The following is a 21279-nucleotide window of genomic DNA, read 5'->3' as shown; positions in this document are numbered from 1 at the left end:
AACCCAATAAGGACACCCAGATTAATTCAACTTTTGCACATCTTATAGATGTAAATACTTAAGAACTTGGTGGGAAGTTAGTTGATGGCATAGTTTTCCGTTGTCAGAATGTGCAACACATCACAGGCTAGAATTGAACCAGCTTGCTCTAGTCAATAGCCTTGAAATAGAACAGGGTGACTGTGCTCTTTGGAGTGGAAGCAAACATCTATTATGATCAAGGTGGAAATCAGTAAACGTCCTCAATTTTCACATGTAAGGTGACTTGCGTTTAGGATGCAGCCAGACAAGCTACCTGGGGAGTTTAATAGCAGTTACCAAAGATTCTTTTCTTTCATTTAAAGAAGAAGCCATGGGATTTTTTTCATCCACGATAAGTGAATGGCAAGGACAGCTACTGCTGGCTGTGGTGTGATTGAACTCCATCATGATTTCCGGGAATGCTGTAAGAGCCCTGTAATGTTGTCTTGGGGTAAAAACTGCACTGTAACTCTGATGGAAATCACGGTAATTGTGCTGTAAATCCCATTAACACCCCTGTTTATTTATCTTGGTAACCACTGCTAATTTGTGCCTCCAGGTTTCCCAGCTTCAGACATTTTTACTGGATCAGCAGTAAACAACTGAAACTTACCAAGAAGGGAGGGAGGACTGGGATTGTAATGTGGTTTTTGAAAAGTGAAACCTTAAGTCATAAATCAACTTGCACAGATTCCTGACACTGCAATCATCCTGTGCTTCTTACAACATTAGGAGTTAATAGTGGGCTTTGGCAAAAATAAAACAAAGAGGTAAAACGCAGAGGCCAAGGCTTTCTGGTGGCTTGTTAAATGCTCTCATGGTTCTGTGTTGCACAGGACATGGTTTTAAAACATACAAGCACAGATCTACCATAGTTTCGAAGGCTTATTATTCATAACTCTCAAAGCAGTTGGCTGATTTTTATAACTCCTGTGACTGAATGAGAGACTGGAAGTTCTGTGCTGAACACAACCTTGGGATGGATGAAAGGGAAGGGATGAAGAGAGGGAAAGTCTGAACAGGCTGCGCCTCTTTCCTTACCTCTCAATCTATAATAAGCTTGAAGACTTGCTAAAATCTGTTTCATGGATTCCTGTGGACAGACTTTAAGCCCAGCTGGGAAAAATGCTGATCTTTTGGTTCGATGCTTTGCCAAATCGAATATTCGTCTCATTGTTGACACTTTGTAACTTTTTCCAGTATTTTCAGTTGTTTCAATTCTTGCAGCATTGTCTATGTCTTTAATTTCAGAACTGTATATTTTAATGGAGAGATCTGTAAAAGAAAGATTGATTTCCTGGTAATACCACTCAGCCATAAAAAAGAATGAAATAATGCCATTTGCAGCCACATGGATGGACCTAGAGATTATCAGACTAAGTGAAGTAAGTCAGACAGAGAAAGACAAATATCATGATATCGCTTATGTGTGGAAGCTAAAAATATGATACAAGTGAACCTATTTACAAAACAGAAACAGACTCACAGACATAGAAAACAAACTTATGGTTATCAAAGGGGAAAGGAGCAAGGAAGGATAGATTAGAAGTTTGGGATTAACAGATACACAGTTCTGTATATAAAATAAACAACAAGGACCGACTGTGTAGCACAGGGAGCTATATTCAATATCTTGTAATAACCCATAGTGGAAAAAATCTGCAAAAGAATATACACATGTATAACTGAATCACTTTGTTGTACACCTAAAACATGGTAACTCAACTATATTTCAATTTAAAAAAGATTGATTTCCTGATGAATATATACATTTGTGTGCTGTAAGTGAAGCATATAATAAATGGATGGAAAAAACTAAAAATTTGATCCTGAGGGTTACGGAAGTTCTCTGTTTTGCTGCAACTGCCACATGTGATATTTCAATGACGACATTTTCAGAAATCAGGGAATAGCATAATGGGCTGATCAAGCATAGTTAAAAAAAAGAAAAACAAAAACAACATTTCGAATCATCTTGCCCTTAGGAACTGCCAAATATTGAAACCTTTTCCCACACATCTCTCTAAAAATCACTCCCCACTTAGCACTCAAGCCTCCCGAGAGATGCCTCTTTAGATAGACATTATAATTCAAGTGGGGAATGATATAGCATTGTGGTACCCAGAGGTGTACTCTTGATGAGGAAGTGGAGTGCTTCTATAAACCTAGGGGAAAAAATGCAACAAAACAACCCCCCTGCCTATTAGCAGCAGCTCTAGGATTTCTCTGAGGGCAGGGCTCTGGGGGTGGCAATCTGGTTGAAAGTGATTTGGGGCCTTGGATTTTCATTTACAAAGCAAGCTTGATCTTTTATGTGAGATGATGAGAGAAGGGATGGAGGGGAGGTCAAAGAGAGGGTGTTGGCAGAAGATTAACCTCCCGGAGCCATTCATCTGCTGGCACTGAGGTGTCTGGTAGGGTTAGGTCTGGATTTCATTTTTAGCTTTGTAGACCTCTCATAAAAATAACTTACATTCACTGAGTACTATTTTATTTTGAATTTTTTCCATCGGTATTATTTTATATCACTCTCAGAAAAGCTCTAGTGTATAGATGAAACAGATACCATTTTTCTCAGTTTGCCACTCAGTAAGGTACCGAGGCCTAGAGGTGTCAGAGCATGTTAACAGTGTGGTCAGATCTCCACTCTTCCTCTCCCACTCCGTCTCTTTCCTTTCAGCCGTTCTACCGTTTAAGAAAGGAATTACTGATGCACAGTTGGGACCACTCACTCTGGCCCCTGGAGACCACCAGCATGTGGCTTATAGAGATTTAAGTTCCCATTTTGTTAAAGAAGGCTCTCCAAATTCCTTTGTGAATGAAAACCAAAAGAACAGAAAGGAGATGGTTTATACACAAAGTAGAATTTAGTAAAATCAGCATCCCCAGAATCTTTCAATTTATCCAAGAGTAAACCAATGAAAAAATACTAAATGGAGCCAATTACAAACATAGGTATCAATAGGAAAGAGTATTAATATTGCCTGGTTCTTTAGGAGGTCGAGTCCTCCACTGTCTTGCCCCCATTACTGTACCTGACAGGCAAAACCATAACCAGGGTTAAATACCACTCTTTGCCTTCTCCTCACAGGCAGCCTAGTGGCTGAACATGGCTGGAGAAAAACAACCATTAGGACTCACTTTAAATTTATGATCCTTCAACAATATCACACTACATTTCTCTGGTCCATTGAATTTCTCTCTCTCTCTTGGAGAACTACACACAACTTTTCTCAGATTTCCTGCACTTCCTGCCAATTCTCACTCTCAGCTGATGACCTTGCTTCACATTTTATTGAGATCAGGAGGAACCAGAAGATAACTTTTCAGATTCCCAGCACTGCATCCACTCGCTGGCTGCATCTGTGCTCAAATACTCTGCTTTTCTTCCTGTGGCTATTTGATGACTGACTGGTCCGTGCTCCTGTATAAGCCCAATTCCTTTACTTATGCACTGGATCCCAGCGTTTTCACCTCGCAAGGGTGTTCTTCCAGAAACCCTCCTTTCATTCACCTACTGAATCATTTTTCTCTCTTTCTACTGGATCGTTCCTATCAGCCTGAAAACATTCTATTATTTTCTCCTTCTACCTAAAAGATTCTTTCTTGATAGCACTTTCCCTCTAGCCATTGACCCATTTTTCTATTTGCACTTAGAGCAAAACTCTTTGAAAGATCTGTTTTTACTTCCTTTCCTGAAACAAAGCAAGGTCTTGTATGAGTGAGGGAGGATTCCCCTGACACCACATGCAAAGCTATCAACATTTCCTCTCTTCATTCCCTCCTCTTTTTTCCTTCCTTCTTTTCATTTATTTATTATTTTTATTTTTTATTTTGATGTTTGCAGTGTGCTTGTAGAGCCTGGTGTATTCAACGTGCTATTGTGACACTTCACCAGAAGGTGTCGCTATCGAACACATAATATAATGAGAGCTGAAGGTTGGAAAACGGAACCCTGATAATCGGTTCTTTGACTTTGGGATTGTGCGTGTTCAGTACTGACATTTGTTGATTAGTGTGGTGGTGAAGGTTGTGATTTTGAAGCAAAACAGACCATTTGAGGAAGGGCTGAGACGTAGCATGGTGGGATGGACTCCCACTGAGCTGGGAGGTTCTCCTGAAAGGCCTGGCAGATGGGAAATATCAGTATTTATGTGGCGGGAAGAGGACTGCAGGTCCACAGGCAGGCAACTTCCAGCAGACTGAGGAAGGTGGTCAACACCGAAGGTTTAAACTGGGGTTTAAATTAAATTTCTTTAACCGCTCAATCCTGGAGCTGATGCAGTTCCCGCCACCCAGGGTAGCTGTGACAAGTTTGGAAATGTCCAAATGTACAGAAAGGGAAATTAATGAACAACGATTCGATTCAAACACTGAATTCAAACATTACATTATCCTAAGAAAAAGTCAGATCTCGCTGGGGTGGAGAGGCAGCTCTGAAATACTGGGCTTTGGTCCCTTCATGTATTGTGTTAAAATTAGATTGTCTAAGCATTGCCTAAACATGTCCACTAGTTCACGTGAAGGTCAGCCCTTCAGTCAAAAGTATATTTTCCACTCTAGGTTCTAGGCTGCTAGGGCTCGATGTTGACTGGCATCCTGGGAAACCTCCCTATTACCTCCCTATTACATCACTGAAGTGTTTCTTTTTTTCCTTCCTGTACCAAAGTTGGCCTCCAATCATAGATTGCTTACAAAGTTTCCATTTCAGGGCTCAGCCTTGCCCGCCAGGCAGCCTCTTTCTTGGTTATGTATTCAAGGGGCTCCTTACCAGCCTGTTTGGACCAATTCTCACCAGACTCTCTCCTCTAGAGGAATGTTTTCTCACCATCTAACCCTGCAGGCTTACAATCTAGGATTACTGTACACATATAGTGACAGTAAAGACAACAGAAAAAGGAGAATGGGGCGTTCGCGGCAGCATTGTGGTGAGAGTGACAGCCACTGGTAAAAGCACTTAGTGAACCCACTATATTTTCCTAAGGGAAAAGGCTGCGATGTCCTAATGAATGAATTAACAGGAGAGGAGACAAAAGTTACTGGAATTCCTCCAGAATAAAAATCTCCATTTGAAGAACAGAACTCCACAGAGAGAAAGTGGGTAACCCTCCAGGACCAAATCAATAACTGGAAGTCTTAAAACATAAAAATTTAATCTTGCATATGCTTTCCAGACCTTACCAAAAAAGAATAAACAGTTCTGGCTTTTTTGCAAACGCTCAGCTTGCTTGTGATCTGTTACATCCCAGTCCCGGCCCCTCTGTTAGTGGAAATGCTCAATTACCCACCTGAAATTTTTTTCTTCCAAAGAGCAAGGGAACTAAACGTACATTGTGTTTAACATACCTGAACACGCCTCAGAAATTAGGCAGTTGTACTGAACACTTGCTTAATGCTGTTCCAGAAAATTGCATGGATTTTAAGCACACTGTCTTCTGCATGATCAAGTGGAGATGACAAGAGCCCCTACATCTTGCTTTCTCCTCTATCTTCCTACGTGTGGCTCCCAGTGAAATTCCATTCTGACAAGCCTGCTGCAAGCAAGTAAATGGTGGAAAAGAGGACCATAGAAATCAGGGAAAATTTCAGTGATTTTCTGTAATGAGATACGGAGCCAATGCAGTCCCACGATAGTCAGCCTACAGACTGATTATCAGTGATGCGGGGTGGATGCCACACCGTTGCCCTCCCTGAAGCTTTGGAAACTTGGGTGCCACGGCAGCCTTCCTTGTCTCCACACCACTACCCCCTGCTGAGGGTGAAAATCAGTGCCCCCTTCTCTCAAAGCATTAGGGCGGTTGCACTGTTTTTCTTCACATTGCAAAAATAGGTTTGGCCATTGCATTTCTACGTCAGAAGGAAAGGGTTAGGACCCTGGAAAACCACTGTAAGAAGTAAAGCTTGCTATCTTCTATTCTATTATGTATTTGCATGGATACATATGTATTGATAAGTCCATCTCACTGCACTAAGAAAAAGAGGAAGAACCAAATCTATAGGTGAGATGCCAAGCAATTTTGCTGAGGGCGTATGTGGCTTGGTGAGAGGGCAGGGACTGAACGGAAGTTGAAGGGAGAAGTAGAAAAGAGAAAGGGGAACAATAGGGTCCTACTGTAGAGCACAGGGAACTATGTTGAATATCCTGGGATGAACCATAATGGAAAAGAATATGAAAAAGAATGTATATATACGTGTAACTGAATCACTTTGCTATACAGCAGAAATTAACACAACATTGTAAATCAACTATACTTCAATGAAAAATAAATAAACAACAACAACGAAAAATACCTACCAAGTTAAAAAAAAAGAGTTCATTAGAATTCTGGACAAGCATTAAAGATAATGGCATGAAAATATATTTTGTTGATCCAATTTTTATAAAATAATGATCTGTTCATATACATGGAAAACTCTAAAAAGATCTATAAAAATGTTAATTATAGATTTCCAAAAAAGGAAAGAGAGAGAGGGTGGTCTCTTTTGTGCTCTGGGGGGATGACCTTTGAGCAAGTGGGGTCCTGAGCTCTTCATGTCTGGTAGGTGTCAGGAAGTGGACAGGCAGGGGCCCAGCAGGGCAGGGTCTTGGATCCAGAACAAAAATGGGTGCTCACTCCCCAGCCCTTTCGTGGGGAGACAGAGGAGGATGTTGAGTAAGGGTAGAAGCAAAAGACCGGCCTTCTGTGTCCTCAGAAAGGAGAGCAACGCAACTGAGGCACTTGTCCTGGGGTAGCTTGAAGGGCTCACAGCCTGCCTTCATCTATGGCGAGGAATCCTTCGCAACAAGCCTCTTGGCCAAGGCCCGTTCACAGCCACCTGCTGGTTCCAGAGGCACTGTTCCTGCTGCAATTCAGGACCATGGGATGCCCTTGACTCTCAAGTGCCCTCAAGGTCTGCATTCGTGTGTCAGAGGTTGTGAGAAACCACAGTATCAACACTTAGCTTCTTCATGCGGTGCTAAATTTACTTGAGCATTTTAGCAGTGAAGTTTAAAATGTGAAGGATTGTAAATGATTTTCACATGAATACATAAGCAAAATCAGCAAAATCCTTTCTCCCCCAAATAAGCCAGTCTTGAAAGTTAGAAGAGTAGGATATTTCTATAAGCTGTGACTAACGGTAAAGTATATTTCTTTGGAAAACAGTGAGTGGAGTTGGTTTAGTGCTGAGGTCAGGTTGAAGTAAACAGCATGTGAAACAGAGGTGAGAACAATTATGTTGCAGTTGCTGGCTAGCCTAGCTAAGGCTTGTTTTCAGGAGTTGACAGAGAGAAACAGTGTTTTCCCCAGCAGCTGGATGTTTTAGTACCCCTCAAATCACCCTGGATAGGCAGATACCTTCTCCGTATCTGTGTAGGACCAACCCTGTTAAGCCACTTTTAATCATCTCTTCCTTACATTAACTTAACTTCTACTAACCTTTTTCTGCTTCCCAATTTTTAACCCATCATGTAAATTTTCGGGGCACCATCTCCATTGGTTTCAGAATGTGGAGTTTAAATAAATACACAGGTTATGAATAAGAGAATCAGAATGGAATTTTACAAGCTAATCTGAGACCTGCAGATGATGAGTTGTATCTCACAAATGTATGGGATGTGATAGTTTTCAGAGCATTTTTCTAGCCTGGCTTGACAGAAAGTTTGAATGATATGGAAACCAAAGGGTTTCACTGGAACAACAGTACCAGGTCATTCACAAGCTGGAGGCAGAGTCTGTCCACCATCTGCTTGGAAGTGGGTGGAGATGACAAGTAGCAGGAAATCACAAAGACCTACCAAGAGCCTAGAAAAAAATCCCCCAAATTAGGAGGAAGATAACTTCAGAAGCTGGGAGTGCACTGAGGAAGTAGCAGAGGGCAGGAAGATAGATCTGCTTATGGGACACATTAACCACTCTCCTCTGGTTCCAGCTGTGCTGGTGTCTTTCTCCCTGTGATTCCTAGGGGTGTTATATATTTGGAGCATATTTATCTCATTAGATTCTAACCATGTCTGAAGTACTCATATCAGAATCAGCTAATTTAGCCCAGCATCTTTGTTTTCTGAATCTCTTTGTTGCTGACAATTCTAATATTACAAACTATGAAACAGCTACTCTTAAGTTTTAGCGTTCTCATGTAAACCTGGTCTTGGAGTGTATTGGGAATTTTGAGTAAAGAGAATTGCATGTACAGTGTTCTTGAATATATTGCCACAAAAGAATGATATTGTAGCTGCTCAAGGAGAGCAGAATTGGAACAGATTAAACAGGTTAAACAGCTATACATCTCTGCCTTTCTTATGCATGAGAAACTATCACAGTTTTTGCAGAGAATAAAGATGAACTTCATCTTGAGTACCCGTGGGGCTGAAGTTACAGTAAGATAGCTCTGCCTTCCTGAGCCACTTCCTGAACTTGGGCAAATAATCTCGATGTGCTTCAACTTTCTGACCTACAAAAGGTATAACAATAATTCCAACACCATAGATTTGGATTAACGTTTGCGTGTTATATAGTTCTGTTTTGTTTTGAAGATTAAATGAGAAAATAGGGGTCACGATTTTGCAGAAGGCCTGGCACATTGTTAGCTCTTACTATGATGTGGTACCATTTTACTTTGAGGTTTAGGGCTAGGAATAAGATAGGAATAGGACTGCCTGATTTAGCAAATAAAATATAGGACACCCAGTCAAACTTGAATTTCCAATAAACAACTATGTACATTTTTTAATTTTTAGTATAAGTATGTCCCATGCAATATTTGGGACACATTAAATATAAATGGACAAAATGTTTCTGTTAAAAGAGAAAGATTGTCAGACTACATTAAAAAAATTCTACTATATGCTGTTTTAACAGACACATTTAATGAAAAGACATAGGGAAGTTGAAATTAAAAGGATGGAAAAAAGTTATATTATGCAAACACAATCAAAGGAAAGTTGATATAGCTATATTAATATCTAATGAGGTCAGAGGTCTGCTGTTAAATGTTCCATAACCAGCTCTTAGGGTTGGATGAGAAGGCCTGATTTGCAACACTTGACAAATTTTCTGTTTTATAACTCTCCCATGGCTGATTTCAAGCCACCAATGTGCTATTATTGAACACAGATTTGGGAAGAGATGTGAGCAACTGGCTCCTGTATGTCAGTATGGGCCAGTTCCAGCACATCAGTGGACAAATTTCCTTATTTGGCTGAAAGCATTACAAAGATGATGATAGTCATATCATAATGGTAAAAATTTAAAAGTCATCAGAAAGATGTAACAAGTTATAATTTTATGTACTTAATAATATTACCTTAAAATATATAAAGGAAACTTTGACAGAACAATAAAGAAAGTAAAATCAACAATAATAGCAGGTGGACTTTAAGAGATCTTTCTTGGTAACTGATAGAACAAGCAGAAAAAAATCGATAAAGGTACAGAGGATTGAAAACATCACTAAAATTGACTTAATGAACATTATAAAACAAAAATATAATATAGTATATATTTATATTATATATAAAATATACTTTATTTTCAAGCACAGTGAGAACATACAAATATTGACTGTATATTGGACTGTAATGCACGTACATTATGTTCTCAGACCAACAAAGAAGTAAGCTAAAAATCAGTTTTAAAAAACAACTGGAAAATTCCCTATATGTTTGGAAACCGAAAAAAAAAACTTACAAATAACCCATAAGTCAGTGAAGAAATCATGCTGGTTATTAGAAATATCTTTATCAAATGACAAACTTTTACATAATAAAACTTGTGGGATACAGCTAAATCAGTACTTGAAAGGTAAATTTATCTCATTAAAAATGCCTATTTTAGAAAAAGAAGAAAGCTAAATATTAATGAGCTAAGCATCTATCTCAAGAGGTTAACAAAAGAAAAAAAATAAAAGAAAATACAAGAAAAGAAGATGAGTAGAGATCAATAAAATATAAAAGAGAAGATAACATAAAAGAGAAGAAAAAGACATAAAAGCCAAAAACTTTTCCTTTGAAAATACTAATTACAGAAACAATATACATAAGAAGGAGAAGATACACTTAATTACTATCAGGATTGAAAAGGGGGACATCTTTATATTTTCCATAGACATGAAAAACTTAACAAGAGGGTATGAATAATGTTTTGTCAATAAATTTGAAATTTTATATGAAATGGATAAATTCTAGAAATATACAAATTACCAAAATGGATATAGGAAGAGACAGGAAACCTAATTATTATCACCTTTAAAAAATTGACTCAGTAATCAAATATCCTTTCATAAATATAACTCTTTAGCTTCATCAGAGAGTTCTATCAACTATTCATGGAAAAAATAACTTTATTTTCATACAAACTTGTACAACACCTGACAAGGAAACTATGTGAAAAAAATCATAATCCAATCTTGCTTATGAATATTAATGTAACAATTTGAAATAAAATATTAGAAAATGGAATCCAGCAGCATGTGAATAAAGGTCATGACCAAGTTGAAGTTATCTCAGGAATGTAGGGTTGGTTTAATATTTGAAAATTTATTAAGGTAATTTTTCACATTAATGAATTAAAAGAGAAAAACCATTTGGTAATCTCCATAGAAATAGAAGAAGTACACAATACATTTCTATATTTATCCATGATTAAAACTCTTAGGAATAGCAAGGAACATTTTTTTACAACCTAATATAGGGAATTTTCAAAGACAGAACAAACACAAAATCTAAAACAAACATCATACTTAATGGTGAACTATGAAAGAATTCTCTTCAAGATCACTAACAAGGAAAGGATGCATGCAATCAGCATTTCTCTTTAACATTATCCTGGCTGGCCTATGAAGGGCAGTAAGAAAATATAGAGAAAGAAAAGATACAAAGACTGAATAGAAAGAACCCAAATTCTCTTTATTCACAAATGATAATGGAGAAAACTCCAAAGGATTGCTAGTGAATTTTCAGCATAAAGATTGTTCAGCAAAGCTCTGGAATATAAAACCAATTACTTTTTTACATAGAAATGTAATAAGGCCAGACACTATCAAACCCTTAGAGGAAAACATAGGCAGAACACTCTATGACATAAATCACAGCAAGATCCTTTTTGACCCACCTCCTAGAGAAATGGAAATAAAAACAAAAATAAACAAATGGGACCTAATGAAACTTCAAAGCTTTTGCACAGCAAAGGAAACCATAAACAAGACAAAAAAACAACCGTCATAATGGGAGAAAATATTTTCAAATGAAGCAACTGACAAAGGATTATTCTCCAAAATTTACAAGCAGCTTATGCAGCTCAATATCGAAAAATTAAATAACCCAGTGCAAAAATGGGCCAAAGACCTAAACAGACATTTCTCCATAGACGATATACAGATTGCCAACAAACACATGAAAGGATGCTCAACATCACTAATCATTAGAGAAATGCAAATCAAAACTACAATGAGGTAGCACCTCACACCAGTCAGAATGGCCATCATCAAAAAATTTACAAACAATAAATGCTGGAGAGGGTGTGGAGAAAAGGGAACCCTCTTGCACTGTTGGTGGGAATGTAAATTGATACAGCCTCTATGGAGAATAGTATGGAGTTTCCTTTAAAAACTAAAAATAGAACTGCCATGCAACCCAGCAATCCCACTACTGGGCATATACCCTGAGAAAACCATAATTCAAAGAGAGTCATGTACCACAATGTTCATTGCAGCTGTATTTACAATAGCCAGGACATGGAAGCAACCTAAGTGTCCATCAACAGATGAATGGATAAAGAAGATGTGGCACGTATATACAATGGAATATAACTCAGCCATAAAAAGAAACGAAATTGAGTTATTTGTAGCGAGGTGGATGGACCTAGAGTTGGTCATACAGAGTGAAGTAAGTCAGAAAGAGAAGAACAAATTCCATATGCTAACACATATATATGGAATCTAAGAAAAAAGAAAAAAATGGTTCTGATGAACCTAGTGGCAGGACAGGAATAAAGACACAGATGTAGAGATTGGACTTGAGGACACAGCGAGGGGGAAGGATAAGCTGAGATGAAGTGAGAGAGTAGCATTGACATATATACGCTACCAAATGTAAAATCGATAGCTAGTGGGAAGCAGCCACGTTACATGGGGAGATCAGCTCAGTGCTTTGTGACCACTTAGAGGGGTGGGATAGGGAGAGTGGGAGGGAGGGAGATGCAAGAGGGAGGAGATATGGGTATATATGTAATGTATAGCAGATTCACTTTGTTATACAGCAGAAACTAAGACAACATTGTAAGGCAACTATACTCCAATAAAGATGTTAAAAAATGTAATAAGGATGCCGTTTACATGATCACAATTAATATCAAGTGGCTAGGGATAAGTCCATGATATGGAGCCCTTTAAAAAGTCATTATGCAACTTAATTGTAAGGTACTAATAAAAGGAGAGATAATCCATGTTCTTGGTAGAAAGACTTAATGCTCTAAAAGTGTCAATTTTCCCCAAATTCATCTATGGATCCAACACAATTCCAGTTCAACCTCCATAGGATTTTTGTGGAACTTGGGGAGCTAATTTTAGAATGTATTAGGGAAGAGTGGAGAGTCAAGAATAGCTTAGACACTCCTGTAGAAAGAGAACCAAGCCAGGGAAACATGGTTACAAGATTTCAAGATTATTATAAATTTGAAATAATTGAAGCAATGTGGTGTTAGCTCAGGGATAAAAAAATGAACAAACCCATGTCCATGGCAGAAGAGGCATCACAGAGCAGAGAGAAAAGGAGAAACTATTCACTGAGTGGTGCTAAAACAATTGATTATCAGTATTTAAAAAAAAACGAAATAGTTTCCCTGCTTCACACACACATACACACACAATAAATTGTCATGAATTAAGTATGAAAAACAAAACGTCTTTTATAAGACAATATAGGAGACTATGAAGTTACTAAGGCTAATTCAACAACACTGAAATTAAGAATGTGTGTTCATCAAAGGCTATACCATTAAGAGAGTAAGAAGGCAAGGCTACAAACTGACAGAAGGTTTTTTAAAGGGAACATAATTGCAAAAGGGTTGGTGTCTGTAACTTAAAAGGAACTGCTCCAAATCAGTAAGAAAAGACATATATCTCAATGAAAAAATTGGTCAAAATACTTGTCCAAGGATTTTCTAGAAGAGGAAGCACAAAAGACCCCAAAATACAGGAAAAGATACTTAACTTCATTAGTAATCAGAGAAATGCAAATTAAAACCACATTGAGACACTATTTCACCCCCAATGCAGAGTGACAAAAAATAAAAAGTCAGGCAATAACAAGTGTGGATGAGGATTTGGAGCAAAAGTGATTCTCACTCCAAATGGCACAAACACTTAGGGAGACAGTTCAGTATCACCTGGTAAAACTGAAAACATGCATTCCTCATGACACAGTGATTTCTCTCCTATTCAGAAGAGAGAGAGAGAGAGAGAGAGAGAGAGAGAGAGAGAGAGAGAGCTAGAGGCTGGAGAGATTCCTGGAGAGCACCGGGGGACAATTGGGAATGTCTGTACCAGTGTTGTATGTAATGCAAAGTCCATCAACAGAAGAATGAATACACGGTGTATCCATACCAGGCAGCAGTATGTCCCAGACACCTCTCAAGCATCATCTCAGGCCCTCTTAGCCTCACCTGTCTCTCAGACCAGCTGTTCATAAGCTCTGACCCATTATGGGAGACACAAGCCCACAGTTCCTTGCCTCTTGCTGTGTCATGGTGTCTGTTTCTCCTGCCCCAGGATTTTCTGTTGCTGCTGAGGTGTGAGAAGCACCAAGACCCACCCGTGGCCCATGGACGGGTACACTGGAAGTGCAGGGAAGTTAATGTCCTTTGAGGTGAACTTTTGAGGAGATCTCTTACGAATTTTTCTCCATTTACCCCTAGGCTCCTAACCTCATGGACAATCTGGAGATCCTGTAGTCTCTAAAGACGGTCCCTTGAAATCAGCAATTGGTTGCACTTGACACCAAGTGCTGGCCAGTTGGTGAGGCATCTTTATGTTGGTTTTCCCTCTTTCACTGCTTCATCTCTCATTTTCTTCTCCTCCTGTTTCCCTGAAAATGCACTCCCTAGTGAAGAGTAGCAGGTAAGCTCTTGCCTTAGGGTCTGATGTATGCAACAGTGTGCATGACTCTTAAAAATGTAATGTTGAGCCAAAGAACTAAGTCATAGGAGAACACATACAACATGAGATTACTTACATGAATACACAAACAAAATGAAGAAATAGTAATATACTATTTAGAGAATACATCTGTAGGTGGAAACACTAATGTTAAGCAATGACATGATTAACACAAGATTTATGACAGTAAAGGGGATGAGATCCTGGCAGAGCAGACAGGGGACTTCTAAGGTACTATTAATGTTTTATTATTTAACCTGGGAAGCGAGCATGTTATTATTATTCTCTAAATACCACATATATGTTTTGTACACTCTTGGTGTATATTTCCCAAGTAAGGAGATCTGCGGAAAGCAATGTGTCTAGCCATGGCATGGACTCATGTAGGTTCTACAAGTAAGGCTGGAAAGGAAGGTAGGGGCAGATTGTAAGGATCCTCAAATGAAATGATTGGACTTGATTCTGAAGGCAACGGGGAGACTTTGGAAGTTCTTCTCTTTCCTTGACTTTTGGCTCAGTTTCCTTTAACCCTTTTCCTAGGGGAGCAATTATGAAAACAGATGTGGGCCGTGGTGAGTGAGGGGTCTAAAGATGGCTGGATGGAGAAACCCAAGTTGGAATGAAAGAAGATGCCTTTCTAAAGGCACGCAGAAAGACACAGTTTCCTCAAGAATGGCTGAATGTAAATGGGAGAATATTTATCTACTGAATACAACCATATGCTTAGAAGTATTTATCATGGTTCTGTAGCGCTTTCATATTCTTCCCACATTCACTGGGGCCAGAAGAGAGGGGCGGCAGTGGGAGTACATTCTCAATAAATAACCATAATGATGCACGCTGTAGGTCAGACTTGGCAGTGGCATTTCCATAGATGAATTCTCATCACCACGGTTCTGCCAGTCAACCATATCAATTCTCGGTAGGATAAGCTTCAGCGTGCAGACTGCCTTGGATGCAGAGCAAAAAGTACAATCCCTCCCTTATTAAAATAGTTCCATCTGACATGGTGCTCTTGATTAGTGAGACTAAAACACCAGTGAGACTGTTTCTCAGTCTCAGACAGGGAACTCAGACCCAATGGTTGCTGAAAACCAGACTTTGACTATGGCCATTTCCAAATATCTACTGAATTATAATATAAACCTAGAGACTATTGTGAAAAACAAACTGGATTTTTGGTTTGCCTCAAATGGATTATTTTAAAACAGCATAAGGTCTGTGAACAAGGCTGAGGCACCAAAGGTATACAGGATCTGAATTTGCATACAGGATTAGCATGCAAATATGGTTGATATTTAAGGTGGTGGCTCGCTCATGATTGATGGAAATGGCCACAAAAGCAATAGGTCCTGTCAACGCTGCCTAGTTAGCTCACACATATAATAGTCCTTCAGTGTGATCAGCAAAATAAGCCTGGAAGGGTCACAAGGCAGCAATCGTCTTTTCTTTTTAAAGCATATGATCTAATAAATGGTCTGAGTGAGGTGTGCTGCCGTGGTTTGTTCAATTGGACGTAAAGTGTCTTCAATTTACATGACTGATTTTAAGGACATCTTTTCAGGTATAATTGAAGAAAAAATCTGCCTTCAACCTTTTGGATTACACTGTTCTGAGACTGTAGCAGAGATGATAAAATATAGGAGCTGCAAAGTTAACCTGACTGTCATTGGGCAGCTATCTCAGGCATATAAATAAAGCTTTGTTCTCTGTTCATGGAGCCGCAGTGAGGAAAAATAACTTCTTGGGTAATCTTATGGAACGAGAACATATCCCAGTAGTAAAGAATTAGCAAGAACTGGAGTGTCTTCAAATGCAAATTTCCTGACATTTCACAGTTACTAAAATAAATTACCCTACCTTGGTGAGCTAATAATAACTTAGTTAAGGTTTCATTTAGTATAACCAAATATAATGCAAAAAGCCCATACTCTGATAAACACCATTTCCATTTTAGGGTTTGCTAAGGGTGGCTTTTCTCTCTTCTCTTTCTCCCACACCTCAGAATGTCACAAGCAATTAGATGAAATTGTTTATGTGAAATGGAAAGGTAAGCGAATAAAGCAGTGCAGTACACATAGGATAAAACTGGCATCCGCATTATGAAAACCGAAGAGAGGTGCCTGTATCTTGATGAAGTAATTGTTCTTTGAAACTATTGAACTGTCTTTTGTTGCACTAAACGATTTATTTAATGAATGTTTTGAAATTGAAACCATTTCATTTTTATGTATCAATGGAAAAACTACATTTGAAATCTTCAAAGCTTAAAGGAAACCTTTTGAAATATCAACATATCTCTGAATCTGTTAATATTCTGTGTTGGGTACATAGCAAACACTCCACTTGTGGAATCAAATTGGGAAAAATTACCTACCGGCATAGGAAATCTTTTGAGAAGAAATTTGGCAATATGAATCAAATACCATGAAACTGTTTATATTGCTTTGACCCAATAACTTTACTTTAGTGAATTCATGCTAGGAATCTTAAATACTGAGAGAGCTTATGTGCAAAGATATTCATTGCAATGAATATCTTAATATCATAACAACAAAACAATTAGAAACAATTCTTTCTCTTTCGTTGAGTATTTAGATAAAGCAAATCATGATATCAACTGAAAGGCACATTATGCAGCCAATAAAATGATGCTTGTCAAAGCAAGATAGCAATGTAGACCATTCATCTGATGCAAAAGATGTGCAAAAAGCCTCATATAAAATTGTGTGTGCAGTAGAACTGCAATCATGTAAAGATTGAATAAGCATAGAAAAAAGACTGAGGGAACATATGAAGGTGCCAGCATAGGTTGTGTTTGGATAGGTGTACTATGGGTAATTTTCCATATCTTTCGATTTTTCAAATAATCTATAACTTTTTAAAAAGAAATTCTTTTTTTTTTTTTTTTTTTTTTTGCGATACACGGGCCTCTCACTGCTGTGGCCTCTCCCATTGCGGAGCACAGGCTCCGGACGCGCAGGCTCAGCGGCCATGGCTCACGGGCCCAGCCGCTCCGCGGCATGTGGGATCTTCCCAGACCGGGGTACGAACCCGTGCCCCCTGCATCGGCAGGCGGACTCTCAACCACTGCGCCACCAGGGAAGCCCTAAAAAGAAATTCTTGACTTTAAATACCCAGTTTTTATGCTCAACAGCTAGTTGTATTGAGTTGAACTCTTCTCTCTTCCAAAAGCATTTTCTATGTAAATACACTCATAATGGTTAATTAGTCACAAATGGGAAACCAGTCCGGCTGAAGTACATAAACTCTAATTACCCGTGTACCTCACTAATTAAAGATTAACATAAATTCACAGATCTGAGGTTCTTATGGAATAAAAAGCCCCAAACAAGTAACCATGTAAAGATTTTTTATTATGCAGTTATAATAGTTTGTTTCATAGATATTGGCCTATAGCAAATGGTAGTTTTTTGGTGAGCTTCTTTCATTTAACTTTCTGAATGTAATTATGCTATTTGTAATTGTAATAGCTGATACATAATATATGAAAATAGAGAAAATAGCTAAATTAGTTAACATAATTAATTAAACAAACAAAACCAAAGCTGATTTGACTGGTCAAGTTTCTGAAACTGACAAATTGGTGTGCTTCAGCAGATTAAGCTCAGAATATGCTGGAGTCCCATCATTTGTTTATAATTAAAATGTTTTTATAAATGTAAACATTTATATATAATCGACAAATTGAAAGGCAAGTAAGTAAGCTTTTTCTCCATCCATTATCATTTATAGGTAGCAAACCATAAAGGGAATTTTCATATAATCTTTTCCAGAAATTTTCTTCTCTCTCCAGATGCAACCACTAAAATGTTACATATAAAATAACTGACAGGTCTGTTATTTTTGTGACTTAACAAATGCAATCAACAATGTGTTTTACTTTTCTATGGGCACTTTAAAACCAATACTTCAATTAAAAGGTTGATTGTCCAAAGCTACGTCATCCTTAAAGAAGAACTGAACATTATTGATTTTGAATGTCTTAAACATTATGTTATAATGGTCAGCCTTATACTTAAAAAAAAAGTGAAGCTTTATTCAACAAGTTATTTTTAGTACATTATTTTTCTTAAATATGCCTGTTTCGTGGCTTGCTTTAATTTTAGATTCACTTGAAGATTTGCTGTAAAAACTTACAGTGCTTGTTCTTTTACGCATACAACTTTACAAGCAACCGAGTTTCTGAGTTGGTCCTCATCATGGACTCTGAAGATGAAGCACACTTGCTATTTTCTAAGGGAAAATAACTAATGATTTAACTATGAGAGGGTAAGGAATACATTTTTTGTTTGATCATAATTGACAAAGTATTAATTTCATTTTTTTCACAGACCTACTAATTTTATTGACATTAATGTTATGAATTTGTATTCAATGTTTTATAAGAGTAAATAGGATGCATTCATCTCTCTTATTTTGTTAACATAAATTGCACTTAAGATGCAAAAATAAAATATATATAAAAATACATATATTATGCAAATATAAAATAAATATTCAGCAAGTGAAAACCGTTTCTGACAATCATTCAATCAATCAATCAATATTTATTCAAGGCCTACCATATACAAGCCCTCTGAGTTACAGTGGTGACCTTGATTTTGAATGTTCAAATTTGTAAATAGATTTTATATATAAGCAATTAAAAAATAAACAAATATTTAAATAACTTACCTTTGATTCCGTGAACTTGGAGAAAAATCCAAAGAACAAAAATAGCCCTTCTAGTTTCCAAATACATTCTGGCTTTTGTGCATTGGTATTTCTGGTAATAATCATAGAACAGTCCCAAGTCTCATTAAAAAAATAAAATGACAGAAATATGAAAAACGGTGAAATATTGATATTAGCTGAGTGAGAATAACCTTCTTGGTTTACCTTTATGAGGGCTAATTTATGAAGAACATGAGGCAGTGCCTGCTTCTGGAATAATCTCATTATCTTCCCCTTAGGTGTAATCTCTGCTTAAGGACCAGCTGGAGGAAACTTTATCTCATTAACCTTCTGGAGGAGCATCTGTCAGCCCAGCTAGGGGACCCTGAATGCCATTATAAACAAGTGTCCACAGACAGAAGGAATGCTTTTCTTCCTTAGTTATTCACCTGTTACAGGGACACAGAGAACCAGGGGAAGTCCGGCCAAATGCAGAAGAAGGTTGACAGTTAGGGTCAAATATTTTCCAAAATGACATGCACAAGGAACATCCACTGAAAGAACTTAATTGCCACCCCTGGAAGTCTGTGATTTGTCGACATGTCTGTCTCCAGAGGTAACAAAGCTGTCTCCATTCTCATAGAAATGGCCTGCTTTGTATATTGCTTTCTTTCTGGCATTACACACAGATGACCTTTCTGGTTTAAGTCTGGTTTACATTTTTAAAATTTGTTATTCATGCACAGAGTGTATAGAGTCAAACAGTTCTACAAGGTTTGTGAAAGATAATGGTGCCATACCTCCCTCCGTTCAAAGGCAACCACTTTTAATTCCTTAAGCTAATTCTTCTAGTGGCCTCATTTGCACCTCTAAATAGTATGCTTCTATGACTATTTTTTTGTTTTTCACTTTCAGGTGTTATCAAATAATGAATATTAAGAATATCTTCTCCCCCTACCCCACACAAACCCTCCCCACACTCATGAACATGTACTAGTCCCATCCTTCCATCTGCCTCAGTTTCATTGTATTTTCAGTTTATTGAAAGTTCAATCTTATATTATTGTGACTGTATACATGCTACATATAGCTGAGTGTGGAATATACTGTAATTACTAACATGCATTGAACTCTTATGTTGTGATAGACACTGTTCTAGAGATTTCTGTAGATTACCCATATATTCCTCAGTATACCATTATGAGGTAAGTAATATTGTCTCTGTTTTATATTTGAGGAAACCAAGTATATGTGGCAGAGCCAGGTTTTGAACCCAGGAGCCTATGCTCTTAACCAGTAACCTCTAATGACTTTTGCAACTATCTCATTTTTCCCCTAAGTTTCCTACATATAAAACAATCAGTTAATCCCAAATGTTACCCCAGATGTGTAAATTTCCTCCTCATATGGTCAATCACCTCAGATTGTCCATGTTTCCTAGAGCTTTCTAACCTCCTCCAGGCTGTAGTGTTCCATTTCTTGTTATTGTTCACAGCAGCAATCTGGGGATCTCCTTTCACAAGCATCCTGGGGATTCCTTCACCTCTCTTGTTTTCCGAACCCCAGGTTGCCTTCTTTCTTAACCTAATCTCTTGTTTTTGCAGAGCACATGCTCTGGTAGATTATTGAAAGAAAGTTCACAGTAGATAAATTTGAGGTCTTATATGTTTGAACATGGCTTCCATCTATCCTGATACTTGACTGATAATTTGGCCAGTGCTATAGATGAAATGTTTGTGTCCTCCCAAAATTCATGTGCTGAAAACTAACCCCAATGTGATGGTATTTGGAAGTGGGGCCTTTGGGAGATGATTGGGGTCAGAAGGTGAAGCCCTCATGAACGGGATTAGTGCCCTAGAAAAGAGACCCCAGAGAGCCCTCTTGCTCCTTCTGCCATGTGAGGACACAGCAGGAAGACCGCTTTCTGTGCACCAGCAAGCAGGCTCTCATCAGATACTGAATATGTCTGCCCCTTGACCTTGGACTTCCCAGCCTCTAGAACTGTCAGAAATAAATTTCTGTTGTTTATAAGACACTCGGTCTATGGTACTCTGTTATAGCAGCCCAAAAGAACTAAGACAACTGGATATAGAATTCTAGGTTGGAAATAGCATCTACTTAGAATATTGAAGACATTAATTAATCCATCATCTTCTAGCTTCCTGTGCTACTAAAATCTGAACTCCGAATTGTTCTTGATTCTTTGTATGGGATCTTTTCCTCTCCAGAAACTTCTAGAATCTTTTCTCTGTCTGCAATATTCTGATATTGCATGATAATCTGTCTGGTTGTGGGTCTCTTTTAATCTATTGTATGGGGCACTTAGAGAACCTTTAATCTAGGTATTCATGTCCTTTATTTATTGAAAACCTCTTTTAGGGATCTGATTTCATATTTTAATTTCTGTATTTTCTCTTTCTGGAATCCATATTATTTGGATGGCAGCAT

General features: G+C 38.0%; 1 protein-coding gene across 1 annotated transcript in view; it reads right to left on the bottom strand.

Annotated features, from left to right (window-relative positions):
- Positions 1-18919, bottom strand: part of IMPG1 (interphotoreceptor matrix proteoglycan 1) — a gene marked incomplete at both ends in the record, with an annotated part of 86671 nt that extends 67752 nt beyond the window's left edge. Inside the window, 2 exons of the mRNA XM_079716349.1 lie at positions 1063-1296; positions 18853-18919. Of these exons, the coding sequence (XP_079572475.1) occupies positions 1063-1296; positions 18853-18919 (301 nt within the window). The remainder of the gene's footprint in view (positions 1-1062; positions 1297-18852) is intronic.
- Between the last annotated feature and the right edge of the window lie 2360 nt (positions 18920-21279).

The sequence above is a fragment of the Hyperoodon ampullatus genome (assembly GCF_949752795.1).
Source record: "Hyperoodon ampullatus genome assembly, chromosome: 12".
Taxonomy (NCBI): Eukaryota; Metazoa; Chordata; class Mammalia; order Artiodactyla; family Ziphiidae; genus Hyperoodon; species Hyperoodon ampullatus.
The sequence above is the reverse complement of the archived record's forward strand: the minus strand, read 5'-3'. Positions and strand labels throughout refer to the sequence as shown.